We start from the raw sequence: 22984 nt of genomic DNA on the forward strand, positions 1-22984 counted from the left end.
AATTTATTTTGCATGTTGAAACTTAGTTATTATACTCTTGCAACCAGTTTTGGATCTTGACTCTGTCATGCAAGCAAGTGATTATGCAACAAACAATCTTCTCAGACTGCAAGAGACAATTGAAAGGAAAATATTTCATTATGAGAAAGTAAAGAAACTACTAAGAATATCAAGAGCGATCAAGTTATACCTCTTTGTAACCTATTGAAAGTCGTTTTGTATAATCATTGGCCATATGCTGCTTCTTTGTGCCACTAACTACATCAATTATCCCAAAAAATTCAAAGCATGTGTGCACAGTGCATGTAAAAATTATATACATGATACATCAAATAAGTTGCCACTGTCAAACAATAACAATAACATATTATTACTGACTTGAGGCTTTTGCTTCCTCAACTCCACAATCTGAAAGTTTCTTTCTTAATATTTTTTTATTCATCTTTTTCTCCTAAACCAAACTAAATAGGTAAACCAACCTAACACATTTCCATTCAGATTTCTCAAACTTAATGAGATTTCATACCATATTGCAGGAACATAAAAATCATAGTAAAAGTTTGTTACTGTTAAACAGTAACAATAATAATAACAAGTTCTTATTGACAAACAGTAACAACTAGAGCCTCACTTACATTTTCAATTTTAAGTAAATAATTGACAAAAAACCTTACATATTCAACTACTGAGTATGAAAAAATCAAAATAAGTGAGATTTCATACCCTAAGAACATAAAAATCATAGTAAAAGGTTGTTACTGTCAAGCAGTAGCAATAACAGGTTATTACTGATAAATAGTAACAACTAGAGCCTTACTTACATTTTCAATTCTAAGTCAAAAATTGACAACAAGCCTTACACCTTCAAATATTCAACATAAAAAAAAATCAAAATAAGTGAGATTAATTTCATAATCTACAAGAACATATATAAAAATCACAATAAAATGTTGTTACTATCAAACAGTAACAATTTGTTACTGCCAAATAGTAACAACCAAAGCTTCACTTAGCTTTTCAATTATAAGTCAAGCATTGACAACAATAGTTTCATAGCCAATTTTGATTTTACTGTGCCAAATTTTGATAATAAGATGAACAAACTATAAATTTAGCATGTCAAAGCATCCAGCACATCTTCGTGGTCCACAGGGAAAGGAATGAAAATGAAGGGTTGTGTTATCTACAATCATTTAATATAAGCATAATAATGTTGAATCTAGTTCAATTTATTCCAATCTCAGCATCCAAATAAATACACCTACATCAAATTCATGTAAGCTACCAAATACATTTTGGAAAACACCCGACCGCTGAGATATTTTATGTAAAATACTAAAGTAACACCATAAACTAAGATCTCTATGGAATATTAGAAATAATTAAGGTTGAATCATAACCTTTATCACATTCACCAACTTGTTGAGCTAACAACTTGTCGCAAAACCTTTTCAGTTCCAGACACGACTATGGTAAAGAGAGCTTTGTCCTTGTTCAAACCAACAGCAAGGGACTCGATGTTGTAGCCCCTCCTAGCGAAAACCCCAACTATTCGGTTTATTATTCCACTCTCATCCCCAACAAATACAGAAATTGTATGGCGTTTCACCCTGAAATGATATATAGGATCAGTGTTAAAAACTTGAAATAGAAGATGTGCACATTGGAAAGCCAAAGAAGGCTTTCTCAGTAGCCTTTTCAGATTTAAAATTTCTGGCTCATTTATGAAAAATTGCAAGGACCAACGGTCACAGTAAAATCAAATTTTCAAACCCTAAAAATTTCAAAATCGTAATTCCTCAAAATTGACAAGCAAAACCATGGGGAAAAGAAAGCTCTTGATTAGAATAGTAGGAAAATACCACAATCGAGTAGAGTCACCGTCGAGTTCACCTGAAAATTGGTCGAAAAGCTTCTGCTTCTTGACGTCGATCTGCCGCCGTCGCTGGGTGGTTGGACGATCGAAGGCCATGGGAAGGAAGAGGAGAGAGAGGCGAGCATGGAGAGGTGGGTCTCGCCGCCATCCATGGCTGGACGACGATGCATCGAGGAGAGAGAGAGAGAGTGACGTTGAAGAGAGATAAGAGAGCGAATGGTGCTGAGTTTGAAACGAGAGAAATGAGAGAAGGAGTGGGGGAGAGACGGAGAAAGAAACGGAGGAAGGAAAAAAGGACCGGGTTGGTATAAATTGGCCTTGCTTCGAATATCAAAAAAAGACATGGGTCTTAAAAGTAGTGAAAGCCTAAAATTGGGCTTTATAATCATTTACTTTATTTTTATTTAACATATTATCTATTACATTGATAAAAAATATTAAAGAAATCAAATTATATGATAGTTTTCATGTAATATGTGATAAATATAATATGCGTTGGAGACAAATACTGTTACGCAAATACTTCACTAATTAATAATTACATCAATTTTATTTATACTATAATATTGTCACATGAATTACAAAAATAATCAATACCACATAGAGTTTTTAGGTTGAAAATTTTTGCTGTCTTCAGTATCATCATATCCAGAGTATGTGTAATGCGAAAAATAATCAACTCAAGATACTTCTCCAGCATAATTTTGTATATAATTGCCAACTTGCCAACTATATGGATCAGGAACATGTTGTGGTTGAATTTGCCTATAAACATACTCATTTGAAGAGTTTGCCTCTTGTTGTGTCAATAAGTTACTATCAGACTCAACCGAATAAGGCAGATGTGGTAGGTATAATATTAGAGGGTTTTGCCCATAATTGTAATTGTCACTTCCTACCCCCAAAGAGCCAAAAGTAGTGGATAATGAATCATCTTCTTCTTGTGCCAGACTCTCATAACCTCTTTATCTGCGACTATAGTCTTTTCATATGGCACCAATTCCTGGTCTGGCACGCCTACTTCCATGATCCTCATCTTGTGTTGCATGTGTGTAATTTGTTTCGACAGAAAATGGGCTCATATACTCTTAAGAATGTCTAATGCAATCTTCATTTCCACCACCACCTCTACCACTACCACTACCTCTACCTCTACCACTACCTCTACCTCCACTGTTGGAAGGAGTGCCCGATCTTGTGTCGGAATTGCCTGATCGAGAAGGATTAGTGGGAACTGGCTCGTTACGATGTGTCGACCTTAGCTGCATAAGTTCGTTAAAACTTTCAGTAGGGCTCACCTCCTCATTTAGAACTTTGTCCACATTGATACCTTCCTAGCGTGCTTGAGTTGCAATATCAGGATCTGGATTGCCTGCATCATCATCTAAATGGAGGGGCCTGATCCACTGATAAAGTTGGTTTCCCTCCACATCATTATCCTCTATAGCAGCATCATATATATCCAGTGGATCATATTCATCGACGCGATCCTCTTCTACTTTCTTGTCTCGAAGTGCAAGCCTCATGTTATAGTAGCAATACACCATCTTTTCTAACCTACTATATGAGAGCCTGTTTCGTTGCTTGGTGTGTATGAGTGCGAAAGTGCTCCAGTTTCTTTCATAAGCTGATGATGACGCCGTTTGTGATAAAACTTTGATGGCTAACTTTCTCACAGTAGACGCATCACTCTCATACATAACCCACCATTCACCTAAAATGAAAAATTTGTTTGTGTAAGTGTAACTATAGAAATAAATAATTAAGTTAATCCAACTTATACAAGTACGATGTGTACTCACTAGGAGACATTCGTGATCTAGCGGCCTTTGCAGCTCGCTCTCCGAACATTTTTTGCGCATTTTTAAAATATGTTAACTAGATACAAATACAATACAAATTATACAATATAAATCAATATATAATTTAAGACAATCAAATTATATAAAGTATTAATATTTCTCGTAAGGATTCTTATGGGCTTTGTAGTAAATTATTTTTACCTCATTTCCAAATTGGCCAACTTCTGGTGAATAGGGATTCAATCTGGAGAATACGTTGTGTACAATCCGAATAAGTTCACCATTATCTCCAACGTCAGATCTATATTGATAGCGAAGATTCAAATAATAGGCTGCAATCATGCATCAAGTAAATATAAAAATACATAATTAGTAATTTAGTACATTAATTGAAAGCTAAATCAATTAAAAAAAATGCGGAACCAAAATAACAAATAAATTATTGGATTACTTGCTGCATGCAAATCGTGTTGTAACGTTTTAAACCATCGATCGTTGAATGATTTTTATCACCTACCGTACACCCTGTTTTTTTTCTAGCTCTTCCTTCACGACACGCATCAACTTATAAATTGATCACATTGTAGGATACACTTATGTGTTGATAATACGTAAAACTACGTAGAGAGGTTCAAACAGACCGCAAACCTTATGCACCTATTGCCAAAAAGAGTGATCAATAACTATAGTTTCAACCGTCATGCCTGCATCTGAACGCCGGAAATTGCTACGACCCCAATCATCACTGGTGAACAATTGCTTCAGCCCCATCATCTTACCATACAAATTATCCAATGCAATATAGTTTGTAGAAAATCAGGTGGCACCAGGACGAACAATACCTCCCTTCGTGATCTCTCGCATCTTTGCCAACAACCAGTTATGGTTGTAAATATAATTCGTGATCATTCTGGCTTTTTTAATCACATTAGCAACCTGCTCTTTCTTCCTCATCTCTTCAAACATTTGATCAATGCAATGTGATGCACACGACGTCCAGTACACATTGTATTTGTTCATTAACTTCTTACCCGCTTTGACAAAAGCGGAACCATTGTCAGTCACAACTTGAACAACATTCTCCTCTCCAACCTTCGTGATTACATTCTTCAGTAGCCCATAAATATATTTATGATCCTTTATGCAATCTGAAGAATCAACGGACTTAAGGAATACCGACTTTCCTTTTGAGTAGGCCATGAAGTTTATGATAGACAATTTGGTTGGACCTATCCAACTATCGCACATGATTGTGCAACTATAAGTTGCCCAATCGGTCTTTAATTTGTTAACATGCTCTTGCATTTCTTTAAACTCCTGGTCCAAAAATCTGGTGTGTATCTGATAGGGTGTTGGAGGTTCCACTCCTACTCCTACCTGTTGACATCTTATCACCAAATTTTTGAAATGATGAGATGCTGCTTTTGAAGGAGGAACATTTTCATATATGAAGAACTTGCTGATCAAGCATTGCATCCCATCTTTAATTGACCCTCCAGAAAAGAGATTTTTAACTTTCTTTTGGCGTACTTGAGCTGCCTTGTACAAAATTGGTGCTACTGGAAGTGTTGGTTGTGATTCCCTCATGCTTGATCCTCTTCGCATCTGTGCACCACTACTAGACCTAGAACCTTGTCCCCTATTTGGGACTTTATGTAAGTGTTCCCTCTCCCATTCTGTTGCTCTAGAGGCTCGAAGTGCAGCTCGAAATTCTCTTCACTCTTGAGGCCCCATATCATCATTATGATCCTCATCATCATCATCACTCAGCTCAATATGACCTTGTCCTCGAAGCTCTTCCCTGAGCTCTTCCATCCGCTGTATTTTTTTGCTCTTTTGATGTTGTTTGTGTTGCATCCATGCAATGATGAATTGTTTCACTTCTGGTGGGACACTCTTGCATCGTTGCACATTGTTTACAAGATCCAAACCACTAAGGTGGTATTTCAATCGTGTCACTCCAACACCCTTCATTACTAGGCCAAAATATTTGCATATTGAACCTTGTTTGCTACCCGGTAGTGGATCGGCATGATCCCAAGCTGGATCACGTGATCTCCCTCCACTGGCCATTGAATCCTAAATTCCTAATAACAAAAAGACATACACAGTAACACAGTAACACAATAACAATTAACAAGAGAGTTAAATACTTAAATTTTATATTAATATCATATCAGTATATCACCAAGAAATTAATATCATATTAGTTATTAACTTATTACTAATTTCATATCATATTGATATTACCAATTAGCAATTCCATATTACTAATTTGTAATTTCATATCATATCACCAATTCCATTTCCATATTACTAATTTCATATTAATTATCAATTTATTACCAACTCCATATTAATTTCACTAATTCTAAATTACTAATTCGGCAATTCCATACATGATACATATTAGATACTATTAACAAATCATATAAATTTCATATTAATTATTAACAAATCATACCAATTCCAATTCCATATCATATCACCAATTTCATCTTCCATATCAATATTTATATATCATACAAATTACACAAATCATACAAATCAAAATCAACCCAAAATTATACAATCAATTCCAAAATTATACGATTAAAGATTCAAAATTAACCCAAAATCATACAAATTATATAAATCAAAATAAACCCAAAATCATACAATTAATTCCAAAATTATACAAATTATACAATCAAATATGCAAAATCTCCACATTAACCAAAAATCATACAATCAATTCCAAAATTATTCAATTAACCCTAAAATTTTAATTTCAGAAATACTCAAAATTTGAAAACTAAATATTAGGGGAATTAAAGCCCATGTTGATGGGAGAAAAACTAACCAAAAATTTTGGTAATTGGAGGTCGGAGTGGTCGGAATCGGTGAAACAAACCCTCTTTTACTAAAAATGTGAAATTATCTTTTTCAACTTCAAAGCCCAAAAGAGCCTGACCAGTGACCACCAAAAGAGAAGATCGAAGCCCAAACCCAGCACAGAGAGCCAAAAAGAAAAAATCACGCACACCCTCTCCACTGGCTGCGCGCAATGCTATTTCTCTGGGTTACAAACTTAGTATACAAAAATCCAATAAAAATGATTAGACCAAATTCTGTAAATTATTAACCATTAATCAGATTTATATATATATATATATAAAACATTAAGTGTATTTCAATCACATATTGATCTTAGATAATAGGTGATAATAATTTATCTTGATGCTAAAAAATTTTAACTGTAAATAGAGATAGTAATGGCTTACAATTACAAACTGATTTCTGGGGTTAAGAGAGAGAGAGAGGTCGGAGTGGCATTGAGGTGGCCGGAGGCTTCGAGGTGGCCGGATGCTTTGAGGTGGTCGGAGTTGGTGAGAAGACAGAGAGAATTTAGAGAATAGAAATAGAGAACGCCGGTGAGAAGAGAGAGAGAGATGAGTCCAGTCCAATCCAGGCATCCAGCAAGCCAAGGAGAAGATGAAGGAGAGAGGAGAGAGAGCGGCGCTGCAAATCGAGTTTGAGATCGAGAGAGGCGTGCGACTGTGCAGGTGAGGAATATTGAAAGCTGGGTAAGTGAGCGAAATTTCTCTCAAATTCAAAAAAATTTGCTTGTTAGGGTGTTCGAAATTTCGCTCAAAATTTTTGAAATTTGGTCGAATGTGTGTTAAAATTTCGAAACCCCTAAAAATCAAAATTTTCGGCGAAATTTCACCGAAAATTTCAAAATTTAAACCCTTGGTTGTTGGGCCTTATAATATATTTTTGATTAGTGGGTTTGGGTTCAAACTTTTACCACAAACATTGGGTTTAAAATAATATTAAGAATTTCGGCTCTAAATTTACTATTTTTTTAGGAGTTTTTGTATTAATTAAATATCTCAATTTTGCATTATAATTTTTTAATTAATAGAGATAACATTCTAATAATAATTAAAAAAAATGCATATGGAAATGGTTTTTTTTATTTGATTATATGTTTGTTATTTATTTTTTTTTAAAGAATTTTATCGCTTATTAATCTTTCGTATTGGGCATGCCTTTTTTTATTAGAGATTTACAATTAAATACTATAAAGCCTTAGGGGGTGTCCCCAACTTAGATTTCATTGGATTTTAAATGTCCAATGAAATCTAAATGTCCCCAACTCAGATTTTAATGGAATTCAAAGAAATCAAGGTGTCCCCAACTCAGATTTTAATGGATTCCAATAAAATCTAGGTGTCTTCAAAAAGTCATGGATTTCATTAAGTGAAAGATTTTAATAGATTTGGATGGATTTGAATGCATTTTTTACACATAACAAATTCTATGAGAATTCTAGCCAATTCCCTTAGATTTTGATAGATTCTATGAATTTTAAAATCCATTAAAATCCTTTAAAATCTAAGTTGGGGACACCTCCCTTACTCATGTTGATAAGTTTATTGTATAAGTTATACACTTAGGGGGGGTGTCCCCAACTTAGATTTTAAAGGATTTTAATGGATTTTAAAATCCATAGAATCTATCAAAATTCAAGGGAATTTGCTAGAATTCTCATGGAATTTATTATGTGTAAAAAATGCATTCAAATCCAACCAAATCCATTAAAATCCTTCACTTAATGAAATCCATGACTTTTTTAGGACACCTAGATTTTATTGGAATCCATTAAAATCTGATTTGGGGACACCTTGTTATGTGATAGATTTCAAATGGCGAGTAGTAGTCGAAGTATTAGGATTGATCCATGAAAGGTCCATTATTTTGTATTGGCATTATTCCCTGAACAAAACATGTATGGGTCTGTTTTTGTCCTAGTCTTACTTTCTTGGTGTTCCTTGCTACGATCAGAGCCGAGCGTTTCATAATCAAATACAAATTACACTCTTGATCAACTTAGGACGGTAAGTGACTTAGTGACTCAGACTCGTAGGTGATTAGACATTTCATGCATAATTTCATACAGGATATTATTGTCTGTCAACTACACTGTGGGTCGTAATTAGTGTGTTAAATTAATTGATTTTATTAAAATAAAAAATGATTATAAAATTAATTAAAATAAGACTGAGCTGCACACAGAGGCATGGGCTGCCTTGCATTGACCGGTCAGTTTGAGAAACTGATAGGTCAGTCTGTTATTTAAAGACAAATTCGATAAACCATTTTTAGTTAGTTCTGCGAAAGAGGAAAAATAGGGAGCTCTGAGCTCTAATCTCTCGAAGGTCTCTCATTCTTCCTTCTCCTCCCTAACTCCATGAATGCATGATTAAAGTTCATATCTTATACATTCATGTTTATTTAGGTTGTTTATTGAATCTATACCATGATTTCATATCTTCATTTGTGTTGCATACGGATTCATACCCTAGGTTGAGATTTGGGGAAAACTCCATTGATGCTCATTTCAAGCTTCCATCCTTTAGCATCAATGATTCTAGGTTGTTTATGATTCAATAGCTTGTTTGATTCTTGAATATTTATAGTTATTGTAATTAAACCCTATGTTTCATTATGTGGAGTCAAAATCAATTTGAATGTGTTCTTTATGTTCTTGGATAAATCCTTTCATTCAAATGATTCTAGGATGTTTATGAATCAAATACTTGTTGTCCATTTGTGCATCTTTTGGATTTGATTCATAGCCTAGTTTTTGTGATTTTGGGGAAAACTTCATGAAGAGTTTTCATTGCTAAATGTACATGCTCTCATTTATTCTAGATTGCTAGATGAATATAGATTGCACATGATTTGTGTTCTTGACATCTAGATTCATACATTCAATCATATAACCTAGAAAGCATGTTCTTGAAGAAACCCCTTTGAATGCTCTCATTGTATATCATATGCATTCACAGGTTTCTAGGATTGGTTGATGATTTATATATGTCATATTGCATATCATCTTGCCATTGCATCTTAATTATGCCCTGGGAAACCTTGTGAGAACTAACACCATTAAAAACCCCTTGTGTGGAACAGTGGATATCGTGGAGCCTTAGATTGGACTTTGTGTACGCGGAACAGTGGATACTGTGGAGCCATGGATTGAGCTTTGTGTGAAATGGTGGATACCATAGAGCTTTGGATTGGGCTTTATGACTAGAACTTGTGGAATCAAGTTGAGGTTGTTGAAGTCAACCGTGTGTGTGGAAATTACTTGTGGACTCGAGTGAGGAGGTTCATTTCAAACACTATGAGAAATTCCGATCGTGAATTCGAATTAGCATGGCCTTGCTTGTGAAGTCCTTTAAGGCAGGGGTATATGTGTGAAGTATAACGGGCTTTGATTAGCTTAGGGTTGTAAGTCGTACATATACCCAGCCATTTACTTCATTGTGGATTTGTGTCTGCACTTGCGTCCGGCGGTTTTCACCCTGATGAGGGTTTCTGCGTTACCATATGCTGTGTTGAATGCTTGATGAATTGATTGTATAAATTAAACAATTTAGTTTTGGCCGGATATGTATTAATCTAAATACATAGACTTATCTAAGTTGGTTAATCTTTTATGTTTTAATCTAATACAGGGTGCACCTCCATATCCACCCCAAGACATTATAGGACATATTATTAGAGTAAAGCTAGAGAATAATACAGTAAACAGAAAACACAGCTACTCCTTGTTTTTATTAATCCATCCAATTGTCATAATCTGTTAAGTAAAAAAATAAGTTTTAGAGTACAGGTATTTTTTACTTAATAATCATCACAGTATTTGGTAACTTAAATAAATACCTTAAAAACTTTGGTGAGTAGAAAGCATAAGACAGAGGAGAAGACCATGTGAAGTAGAGTCAATCCAAGAGGATAAGGAAAGTTTATTTCCTTGGACGACAAAACCCGTTGCATTCCAAAGTTCAAACAAAAACCTTATGTTATATATTCTTGTAAAACAACCTCTTACAAAATTGTATCTCCACTTACTCATATTAGACAACAATGTAAAAATAGGTACTAAGAAAATATTTGCCACATGCATATTGTAATAAAGGTTTAGAACATCTAAAATTACTTTTATGTCTAATATAAAGAAGTATTACCCTACACCCAGCCATCAATGCTATTAAATGATTCAAATTAATTTGTCAGATAACAGCCTGCCATGAGATCCATATACATAGATTTTCTGCCCACAGATTAATTATATCATATAATATATGCCCCTCAAATAATTAATTAAGTCTACCTAGCTTTGAAAAAGGTATGCTCAACTCCAAGTCTGCATGTAGACAGCGACAGAGACACTTATATACAGAACTATATAACATATTACATATGAGAGAATAATATATGCAATAACTCTTCCTCAGACATATGAGAGAATTAATGATTGTTCATTTGTTAAACACTTAAACATGTTTATTTACTTGTTTCTGCTCAAGTTAAAATGTTAATGAAAAAAGCTTGGTAAGGCTAGCTATATATATATATATATAATAACACTAGCTAGCTACTTGAGCTGTGTCTTAATTTGTGGGACTTGAGACCCACTAGTAGCAGAGAGGGGACCTTTGAAACCCATGAAGATTGAAGATCGACTTAATTAATTAGCACAAAAAAGAAAAAATTAATTAATTAACAAAGATTTTCAACCAAAGATTAAGGAAATGGAATCAATAAATATAAGTAGAACGTACTTTCAATATATATGCATGCAAATTGCAATGTGATAATGAATGAATGTATACCTGGGAGGACCAAGGCTCACATCTCTTGAGGTCAACCTCTGCAATGTGGAGTTGAAGGACGATAAACAAAGAATGCCATTGCTGCTTTGTCCCTCTCACACTTAAATAAGCATGTCTGCAAAATAGGAATGGAGAAGAAAAAAAAGGAAGAAAATAAAACGAAACAAAACAAAGCCAACCAATATAGGAAGCAGAACCTGGAAATCACAGATAGAATTAAGAAAATTGAACAATTCGAAGTTTAAGTGGAAACCCAGATCAAATTGACACTCCTATAAGCACCATTGCAATCACTAATTCTTAAAATATTTACAAGATTAGCTCTTTGTGATGCAGAAAAAAATTTCATTAAATGTACAATTGTTTTCCATTATTCCATAAGCTTATACTAATAACAAAGGTAGAAATCAAGCCAATTCATTCCCAAAATTCCACTGATAAAAATCTGTAAATCATTTTAGAATTAACGTACTCATTTAAGTTTTGAGGCTTTAACACGCAACACACAGGGGCACAACTTCTTTTTAATGGGTTTATCAAATTCACATTATAAATAAAACCCAACAATTAGAAATTCAAAAGAAACACAAACGACTCTTTACTCCGGCCAACAATCAAAGTCATACACATGAAAAATCAAATGTTCATGAAGGGTAAGCAACATAAGTATATGATACCCTTTTCTACAAGCTTATGTCCCAACTGCATTTTCAGAAAATAAAAGTCCAACAATCAATCGTTTGCTTGTTAAACCTAACAAGTACATCACTAGGTATAAACTTTCATAAATTGAAAACAAATGGCAGACTGAGATGTGCAGGTTTCATACTTTGGTTTCAAACTCAAGCTAAAAACACCAACATTTAAATTTCAAAATCACAAACCATGTACGAGTTCATAAATTTCTAATCTAAATATAATGTCAAAAACACAAGTCTGAATTCTGAACCTTACAATCTAGTGATTTTGAATCCCTCACTCGAGCTACCCAAAATCACAACTCTGAAAAACCCAAAGCTAATCCACCAGGATTGTACTACTGGAACAATTTGTGAAAGTCTGCAAAAATTATAAATAAATAAAAAAAGAGTAAACCCATGAGGAGGAAATTGAAAGAGACCCACATCCACATATGAACGCATATAGATTTATAGAAGAAGAAAGAGACAAAACAATGTCAATTAGATGAAAGAGACCCACATCCCTGAAGTCACTGAAAACTTCTTCCCTAACCCAAAACTGAAATACATAGAGAAATTAATTAGAGGCATAGAGAAATTGATTGATCAAAAATCCCTAACCCTAACCCAAAATTGAAATACCCTTGAAAGAGAAATAGGGAGGAGGAAGAGGAAGAGGATAGGCAAGACAAATAGAAGAAGTAAATATGCTTACCCATGGCTGAAGGAGAAGGAGAGTAAAACCATCGCGTGTCATACTGGAGAAATCGTCACTTTCTCAAAGAAGGAGAGTAAAACGAAGAGAGGGAATTCACTTTCCTCTACTTTCCTCAGCCCGGGCCTTTACTTTCCTTTGCCGCTCGTGTATAATTTAGATGGGCTTGTTTCTGTAGCGTTTTTTTCAAATGATGCTATTATATATTGTATATAATAGCACAATTGAAAAAATGCTATAATTAAATGCTATCATAGCCCTCTTTTGTTGTAGTGTGGATATGTATTAATCTAAATACATAGACTTATCTAAGTTGGTTAATCTTTTATGTTTTACTTCTTGCATTAACTTGCATCTAACTTGTGAGCATATTTCTCTTTAAGCATAGAACGCTTAGTGGTTCCTAAAGAACTAATATATCTTGTTCTGCCATTGCGGCCTTATTATTTGTGTTCTTTGTAGGTACACTTTGTTAAGGGTGTTCGATATAATTGGGGGTTGTATTCACTGTTCAAGCTTGTATGTGAATTTGGTTTCCCATTGGTATTCTGCATTTGGTTTAATTATATTAAACCATCAAAAAATTGGTAAAGATCTATTCACCCCCCTTCTTTAAACACACTAGTGGCACGTACTATGGATGGAAATATGCCACTGCTGTAGAAGGCAATAGGTATGGGACCATATGCATATTTCGTCATTCTACTTTTCAAAGTGGAGGAATTACACGCTTGGAGTATCATTTGGCCAATTATGACTCATCAAAGAGTGTAAATAAGTGCATTAATGTACCTCCAGCCATTAAGACCGAGGTTATAGCATGGATAAAGAATAAAAATGCCGCTAAACAAAAGAAGTCAACTATCGTCGATAACATACGATTTAAAATGAGAAACGATTACTTATCTAGTCAAAGAAGTATCCCAGTTAATGACGATGAAGATGGTGGATACATGTATCCCAATGATTTGCACCCCTCGGAGCGAGATGATTATCGTGCTACAATACAAGCATCAAGACAGGTTAGGTTTAATGAAATGAGCAGCCAACAAAGTGGTCCAAGTGGTAGTAGTCAAACACCACAAAAATATCTTCGCACATAAAGCTTAAGGGATCCACTACCACCTCCTCCAAAACCTATGCCTTACAAGACTACGAAAGTAAGACAAATAACACTTAAAGAAATTAATTTGGAAAAACAGTAAAGAAAAGTTGGGAAAGTACGTAGGTAAATGAAGAATTTGCTTGCACACAAAACTCAATCTGTTCATTTCAAGAGCATGATTCAGGCAACGCAAGAATTAAGTACTTTTGCATCCATTATGACATTTCATTTACAGGTTTATATAATGTAATTATTTTATTTACTTATAAGGATTATATGCTTTTACTATTACATCAAGGTGTAGACCCCCTTCATTTTATGAAATTAAGACAAAGTATTCTCTTGGATAGTACAAAGAAATGAAAGAATATGTTGAAACACAGTAGAAAGGTTGAGACAAGTAGGGATGCACCATCATGTATAATTGCTGGACTAGTCCAACAAAGCTGTCTATCATTAATTTCATGGTGTACTTGAATGGGTCAACTATTTTCTTGAAGTCTGTAGATGCGTCAAATAAAATCAAGGATAATACGTACATATGGGGCTTACTCAAGGAGGTTGTGAAAGAGGTTGGACTACATAATGTTGTCCAAATTGTCACCAACAACGGATCAACCTTTGTTAAGGCGTGAAAGAATCTTATGAAGAAATACACTCTATATTGGACCACTTGTGCATCACATTGGGAAGCATGAGTCGGTGGCTAATCTCATAACTAAGGCAAGGGCAGTAACTAATTTTATCTACAATCATAATTGGTTACTAGCCAAGATGAAGGAGATTTGGTCAGGCCTGGTGCTACTCGGTTTACAACAAACTACATTGCAATCACAAGCATGCTGAAGAAAAAGGTTGGTCTTTGACAATTGTTTACAACACATGAATGGAGTACCGGTCTATATCGAAAATCAATCGATGCAAGGAAGATTGAAGCACAAGTCCTTGACCAACGATTTTGGGATGCTATGGAGGGAGTGCACAACATCTTCGAGCCTTTGTACAGTATCCTTCGTATTGTCGACACAGAGATAGTGCCTACCATGCCTAACTTGTATGATGTTTCGAAGAATGAAAGAGAAGATATCCAAGATCAAAAGAAAAAAATGGATTCTTAAAATCGTCAACGACCGATAGGATAACACATTATCTTAAGAAATGGATTCTTAAAATCATACTTATTGCCTTCTACAACAGTGACATATTTCCATGCTGGATTGAAATTCCATAGTACGTGCCACTAGTGTGTGTAAAGGTGGGGGGGGTGAATAGATCTTTATCAATTTTTCGATGGTCTAATGTAATTAAACCAAATGCGGAATACCAATGGGAAACCAAATTCACATACAAGCTTGAACAGTGAATATAACCCCCAATTATATCGAACACTCTTAACAAAGTGTACCTACAAAGAACACAAATAATAAGCCCGCAATGACAGAACAAAATATATTAGTTCTTTAGGAACCACTAAGCGTTCTATGCTTAAAGAGAAATATGCTCACAAGTTAGATGCATGTTAATGCAAGAAGTAAAACATAAAAGATTAACCAACTTAGATAAGTCTATGTATTTAGATTAATACATATCCAAAACTAAATTGTTTAATCTATATAATCAATCCATTAAGCATTCAACACAGCATATGGTAACACAAAAACCCTCATCAGGGTGAAAACTGTCGGACGCAAGTCCAGACACAAAATCCACAATGAAGTAAATGGCTGGGTATATGTACGACTTACAACCCTAAGCTAATCAAAGCCCGTTATGCTTCACACATATACCCCCGCCTTAAAGGACTTCACAAGCGAGTCCATGTTAATCCGAATTCACGATCAGAATTTCTCATAGTGTTTGAAATAAACCTCCTCACTCGAGTCCACAAGTGATTTCCACACACACAGTTGATTTCAACAACCTCAACTTGATTTTACAAGTTTTAGTCATAAAGCCCAATCTAAAGCTCCATGGTATCCACCGTTTCACATAAAGCTCAATCCATTACTTTACAATATCCACCGTTATCTCTATTAATTAATAAATTATAATGTAAAATTGAGATATTTAATTAATATAAAAACTCTTAAAAAACTAGTAAATTTAGAGCCGAAATTCCTAATATTATTCTAATCCCAATATTTGTGGTAAAAGTTTGAATCCAAATCCACTAATCAAAAATATATTATAAGGCACAACAACTATTAATCAAAAAATATTTGTGGTTAATATTATAAGGCCCAACACCTATTAATCAAAAAATATTTGTGGTAAAAGTTTTGCCCGTTCAAACTTCAAACAAACAGAGCAGATAAATCAATCGTTCTTGAGCACAGACCAGACGCGAGAGAGAGAGAGACAGAGACAGAGACAGAGAAAGAGGAGGAGACTCACCTTCACAAATCAACAGCTGCTGATTGATGTTCCTGCTCAAACAAAGTGTGGGTGCCGAAACTCTCATAAATTGGTGCAATTGAGAGTTTTAGTTTGGGGTTGAATGGTAGATGGGATTCCTTTTGGGTTGTGAGTAGGCTGTGTATTCACAGACTCCACAATAAGGGCTGGTTCACATACTCAACAGTAAATGTAGGATGGGATGTAAAGGTATGTCAGATTCTTCCGATTTAATTATTGGATTTTGATATTGTAATGTTAATACATTGATTAAGTTTCTGAATTAGTAAATGAGTATGGAAAATTAGGGTTAATTTGACTTAATTTCGGGGATACGGGTATTGGTGCCGCCGACTCCAAAAAGCGACATTTCGGAATGTTGGCCGATATTTTGAACACTAAATTTTTATTTGTTATTTCATTTTAAGATTACTTCCTTCTCTGTTTTTTGTTCTCTTTATTTATTCATTTATTCCCTTTTCTGCATCACATACAGCTGAGGCCTGAAGTAAGGCAACAATCACTACTGAAGGTTATATGATGGATTTTTGCTGAACATATTCAACCAACACAAAGTTGAGGTGTGCCTTAGAGTTTGCCTTTGGTTGGGAGATGAAAGGAGGATATAATTGTAGATTGGTGGGGAGACCGCTCTCTCTCACTCTGGGTGCCCTTGTTTTTACAACCATATTACTTTGGGCTTGGGAGAAAAATCCTTTTGCTGATACTCTACTATTGGCCCGAGAGCGGTTTACAAAGCCGTCAATAGGTTTGTTTGCCAATCAATACATGTGTGCAAATACATATAATCTATCTTTTCTACAATAATAGGATTCTTGTTATATTTATTTTTAAAATTCATACAATATAATAAAAAATACGACCACGAATTAAAATATTTAAAGAGTACCTTACAAGAAAGTGGCCAACAATTTTCTTGGGATTTTTAAAAATATTTTAAGATGTATTACCCATACCTTTTTACTTGGACGATCATTTGGTTTAATATTTGTGACATGCTTGTATCACATATTTTGTTGATTCCTTGCATATTGTGCCCAGTATAGCACTTCTTATGACATGCTTGTGACATGCATGTATGACACATTTTGGTCATGTTTCATCCAAGCATATTGTGCCCAAAGGCCCCAAAAAAAATGGTGGTACAAATTAGGGGTGAGATGAAAGAAAGTCTTGCCTGTCTAATTTGTCCGTGTTGAAAGGAAGGAAGGGACAGATGAAGGTAGGAGAATGACATGGTTGGTGGTTATTTACTTAGTACATGGCTAAAAGAGAATAATATATGGGAACACATCTATCTTCCAATGCAATTGGAATCTAAGGCTTTCTTTCTAGCTAACCTCATCAGCTTCACATTTGGTAGAATATGGTGCTTGCTGAAATGTTTGCTAACTTATTGAATGCTGCAGTCTCAGCTACTTATCACCTTGTTTTTTATTTGATGTGCTTCGTTATATATTTCCACTACTATTTTATCGATATAAAGAATCAATTCAAATTTGCCTCTAGATTTGTCTGCCTGCTCATGGATTTGTATTTTATGGTTTAGATTTTCTCGTGGTCTCCCAAAATAATTCCTCAAAATCTATGAAGGAAAATGAGAATGTTGAACGGAAGGATTCAAATTCCATTATAATAGAAGAAACAAAAGTAGAAAATTTTAGTGCAGAACCAGTGGATTCTATGTCTGCCTTCTCTTCTAGAATGCAAGAAAGTGATGGGAACATGGCATCATCTCTCCCACCTAAAGGTACGATTTTTTTTCATAGGGCTGTAAGCCTCATCATCTTAAAATTTTCTACTTAATTACAGAATGATTATCTTCATTGTTTAGTCACAACTGAACCTGTGATTTGAGTGCTTTTTTCAACTTCAAGTTTAGATACAGTTAAAATGATAGTTCTAGAATAAAAATGCGATAAAGCTGCCTCTGCGAATTGTTTATAGTATTAATTGTGCATTCTTAGCTCTTAAAACTTGAAGGAGGTGTTTATAGAAATTGGTTAGCCAATGTGCCGACTCCGCGTATCCACACATTTTCATATTATTTTACACCTTGTCCTGCTGAATTATTGCACTAAAAGATGTTTGTTGATTTTGTGTCACTGGTTGAGTACATGCCAACCCTAGCCCTTACCAGTGATGATTCCGTTTTAGAGATTGATGGTCTCTCAAAAGATTTTTTTGCAAAGTACAGCATAAAATTTATTGGACCCATCAGATGCAGAGTTAACTTTTCTGGGCTTGATGGCATATTCCCAGTTTGAAAATTCTTCAATTAAAATAGAAATTGAATTTAGTCCTTAATAGAAATCGGATCCTGGAAGAAGAATACCTTTGTTAATTATGTTAGACAACCATTAGACCCAAAAACTTAAGATGTTAGGGAATCTATATATATAATGCAAATATGTGTACTAAGTGAAATTTACCAAGAAATGCCCATGCTTAACTAAAATGCCAACATAAAAAAAAAAAAAATCTTATTAGTAGAGGGTAAAATGGTAAAATAAACTACTTCAAATTTTAAGAAAAAATAACAAAATAACACGTCCATTGACAATTTCTCCCTATTCTTTACCCACTAATCTAAAGTTATCCTGTCAACAGCTTATCTATTTATCCATTTGGTTATTATTTATATATTATTTTCTTTATCAAAATTATCCTTTTAACTATTCCACCAACTACCTATGTATAATTTAACTGCTACAAATTAGAAATAGACTCTTGGCATGCGCATGAGTGCGTGCTGAAAGTCTAGTAAATCAATAATGTAGATGAAGCTTACAGCTTACTCACGTGCAGACCCATACTGCCTGTGAGAGGCAAACAGATGGTGGGAGAGAGAAATATATAGGTGCAGCCCACCCGACACCCTGCAAACCAACAAAGAAGGGGAATTGTTGTTAATGAAGGTTTCAAACATAGGACCTCTCAAGAACAAAACTTTGATACCATGAAAGGCAACCACTATACTCTAAAAGCTTAAGTTGTTAGAGAATGAGCTAACAATGTAACTTCAGTGCAGTAACACTTGTAGGTGCAACTGCAACGCAACTTTTTGTTTCCTATTTTCTACATTTATTAATATATTTTTGGGTTGATTGGGGCTTATTTGAGTGTGTTTAGGTATGGTTTAGTAGTTTTAGGGGATTTATGAGTTTTAAGATTTAGAATTTAGAATTTTTTTTGTTAGGGATATATTAGTGTAAGGGTGTAACTGCAATGCAGTGCTGGTTGATCGGCATAAAGCTATGATTGATTGGTGTAAAGTTCAGATCAATCAGCACAATTATTGTCCTTAAAGTTCAAAACCCCCCGTATGCAGATTATCAGTATGTTAGTGTATTGGATCCTTAATAGTCATTAACTCTTTTTCGTTTTAACTGTGTCAATGTTGTCTGATCCGCATTGGGTTTCAAGAAAATAATGACATGGCTGAATTTTTTGTCCACATATACTGACATGCCCGCTAATCTGGCATAATCTTGATTATTATTATTTATCATCTTGTATTTTGTTTTTTACTTCATCCTTGATCCATCCAACTTTCCTTCTGTTACACCCATTGCAACTTGCCTGCCTTGATGTTTCCCCTGTTCAAGGTCATCTGTCAGTTGACCTTCATATATACGTCAGCAAAGCTCCGTGCGCCATCAGCATTGCATTGCTTACCATTAAAGTTTATCTTTCTAAATTTTCCATTTTACAGAAGTTTGGTTAGGGTAAGATTGTTGTTGCCTTGAGAAATTTTGTCTAATACCTTTCACTTTTTTATTTTTTCAGGGTTTATTAGGGCCTAAATTTGATTTTAACCTACTATACCTGACTATACCCAATTGTAACTTATTGAAAATTACACCTTAGTTGATTATGATATTTTATTTTAACTTTTAGATTCCATTTAGGACTTGGGGTTTAAGCTTTAGATTCCTCTCTCTCCCTCTCTCTCCCTCTCCCTCTCCCTCTCTCTCTGTCCCTCACACATACAGACATCTTCAGGTGGAGGTATATATTGTTGGGAAGATAATTAGAGTCATAGCTTTGTAAAATTTCACTTCGGGTGTTTTATGTCACTTGTTTTGTATACTCTTGTAAAGTTTGACTTTGCTTGATTTATTTCAATGGTGAAATTGTTCAATTAAACTTGTTGAAGTTTAGCGAAATATAAATACATGTTTGTTTGTTGATGGAAAGACTTATCTATATGTAGAATTATTGTTTAAATTGTTTTTTCCACTATGTTGAAAAGCTACCATTGTTCAGATTAAGTTATAGATACATTAACATGTCACAGTTCACGGTTCAATGTTTTCTAAGATTATCCAGTTTCACCTCTGCAGTTTGTAATTATGCCAAGGGTAGATGGGTTGCAGACAGCAGGCGGCCAATGTATTCTGGGGCTAAATGTAAACAGTGGTTATCAGAAATGTGGGCTTGTAGACTGACAGCGTACAGATTTCTCTTTTGAGGGATACCGATGGCAGCCAAAAAATTGTGAAATCCCAGAGTTTGAGCGGTCTGCATTCTTGAGAAGGTAGCTTTATTCTGTTTGAACTTTTTTATTTGATGTTCCAGTGATGTTCTTGTCATTCATTTCAAAGACCTTTCCATTGGATGAGAAAAGGCTTTAATCTGATTATGCTGTTTTATTTTTCTTTTTATTCGTTTAATTATTCTTACCTGTATTTTTACAAACTATTCTGAAGTACAGAACTTGGTGTGTCTTATTAAGTGCTTACTTGGTTGACTTGTGCAATTCTTTAACTTGTGTTTCAATTTATTATATAATATTTCAAATGATTTCACAGTTTGAGTGATGTCAATGAAAGCATATGCTCCCCCTGGTTCCCACTTCAAGCTCCCCTAAACTTTTCAACTAGAAAAATTTCCCAGAGTCATGAATGATCGATCCCTCATACGGTGTTTGCATGGTTTTCTTGTGAGTTTGAGATTTGATGCCATTTTATATAGAAAAGTTGTTTATTTTGTGTCGTCAATGTTCTAACTGTTACTGCCTTTCAGAATGCAGGACAAAACAATTTCTTTTATAGGAGATTCATTGGGTCGACAGCAGTTCCAGTCTTTAATGTGCATGGCAAGTGGTGGAGAAGAAAGCCCAGAAGTGCAAAATGTGGGAAAGGAATATGGCCTTGTCAAACGCCGTGGAGCCATTCGTCCTGATGGCTGGGCTTATCGATTCCCCAACACCAATACCACTATCTTATATTATTGGTCAGCAAGCCTCTGTGATCTAGTGCCCCTTAACATATCAGACAAAGCCACTGATGTTGCCATGCATTTGGACCGTCCACCAGCTTTTATGAGACAATTTCTTTATCGGTTTAATGTGTTGGTTCTTAGTACAGGGCATCATTGGAACAGGGGAAAGATTAATGGAAATCGGTGGGTAATGTATGTAGATGGAAAGCCGAATGAAGATAAAAGGCTTGCAGATGTTGGGCATGCCAAGAATTTTACTGTGCATAGTGTTGTGAGGTGGCTTGATTCACAACTTCTATCACATCCCGGCCTCAAAACATTCTTTAGGACTATGTCACCAAGGCATTACCTTAATGGTGACTGGAATACTGGGGGCACCTGTGATAATACTACTCCTTTGGTTGGAGGAAGTGAAGTGGTCCAAGAAGGATCAAGTGATTCAGTAGTCGAGGCTTCTTTGAGAGGTACAAAGACAAAGATTTTGGATATCACTGCTCTTTCTCAATTGAGGGATGAGGGTCATATGTCCCACTACAGCATTAGAAGAACTGCCGGTATAAATGATTGCTTGCACTGGTGCCTACCTGGAATTCCAGACACATGGAATGAACTCCTTGTTGCACAAATATAAGGAAGCTTTGCCACGTACAGACCGAATCTTCTATTCTTCATGGTCTAACAAGGCCTATTGTTTTCTGCTGTAAAATTCTTTTTGTTGCATCTTCCACAGTGTTGATAGAATAGGTAAAGCACCTATTATTATTGCCAATTCATTTCTCATTGAAAGCTAGTTTTTCATATAGGTTTTCAAGCGATGAGGCTGTAAGAAAATTCACGGAGAGTGTGGGCTGTACCCTCGGCCTCTGAATGGATAGCAGACTCTCTGCCTGTTGTATTGTATTTGTATGTAACATTACGGTCGCTGCTAATCTAATGTGGAAGAATTTTTTCGACTCCTTACAAATTGCAATTGTCATAGCATGTCGGTTATCTATGGTATGAGCCCAAATGCGTACAGTTATAGTCTAATTTGGTGGGGATCGAAGCAGGACCATGGACGACCAGCCAAAATTAAATAAAAATATACAATTAGTGTAATTTTATATTGGTGGGGTTGAGCCATTAAACATGAGGATTTAACTTGGCAAAATTAACATTTTGACAACAGAAAAATAAAAAAATCAATAAAAAACCAATATTTTTTGGGGGTAAATTAAAAAATTGGTCTTCATAGTTTGGTCATTGTTTAAGTTGGGTCTCCACACCTCAACACCATTGTTACCATCGTTATTGCCAGCGCCGCCACCACCACCTCCACCATGCCCTTGCCTCCACCACTATTGCCGCTACCTTCATAACCATCACCTACCATCTTGGGTTCCTCCTCCTATTGCCAGTTAGTTGTGTTGGATGCACCAACTTCCTTCAATGGTCATAGCAGGTTGACCCAAGTGTGTTAGGCTGAGTGCCCACATATGTTGTATGTCACTCAATA

At 35.1% G+C, this 22984-nt stretch overlaps 1 protein-coding gene and 2 pseudogenes across 2 annotated transcripts; 2 read left to right on the forward strand and 1 right to left on the reverse strand.

Annotated features, from left to right (window-relative positions):
- Nucleotides 1–3210: 3210 nt before the first annotated feature.
- On the reverse strand, nt 3211–4878 carry LOC147299667 (uncharacterized). The gene is made up of 4 exons (XM_086231648.1): nt 4521–4878; nt 3880–4010; nt 3679–3754; nt 3211–3590 (listed from the first exon to the last, which is right to left on the reverse strand). The coding sequence occupies exons 1-4, from the start codon at nt 4876–4878 to the stop codon at nt 3211–3213; spliced, it is 945 nt and encodes a 314-aa protein (XP_086087774.1).
- Nucleotides 4879–12745: 7867 nt separating this feature from the next.
- On the forward strand, nt 12746–14483 carry LOC147299668 (uncharacterized; annotated as a pseudogene).
- Nucleotides 14484–16140: 1657 nt separating this feature from the next.
- LOC147299669 (protein trichome birefringence-like 14) lies at nt 16141–22437 on the forward strand (annotated as a pseudogene). Its single transcript, XR_015122857.1, has 5 exons — nt 16141–16452; nt 16739–17011; nt 17813–18013; nt 20610–20803; nt 21292–22437. The product of XR_015122857.1 is annotated as a protein trichome birefringence-like 14 (transcript).
- The last annotated feature ends 547 nt before the right edge of the window (nt 22438–22984 follow it).

This window comes from Dryas octopetala, chromosome 1, assembly GCF_963921425.1.
Source record: "Dryas octopetala chromosome 1, drDryOcto1.1, whole genome shotgun sequence".
Classification (NCBI taxonomy): Eukaryota; Viridiplantae; Streptophyta; class Magnoliopsida; order Rosales; family Rosaceae; genus Dryas; species Dryas octopetala.

Bases quoted from the DNA above. Each gene is read 5' to 3' on its own strand.
- LOC147299667 (XM_086231648.1), bottom strand. From the start codon at position 4,878: ATGGCCTACTCAAAAGGAAAGTCGGTATTCCTTAAGTCCGTTGATTCT. The intron at 3,755-3,879 runs GTAAAAATAATT...ATTTGTATCTAG, and splicing joins TTGGCCAATTTGGAAATGAG to TTAACATATTTTAAAAATGC. The intron at 3,591-3,678 runs GTGAGTACACAT...TTTTCATTTTAG, and splicing joins TAGATCACGAATGTCTCCTA to GTGAATGGTGGGTTATGTAT.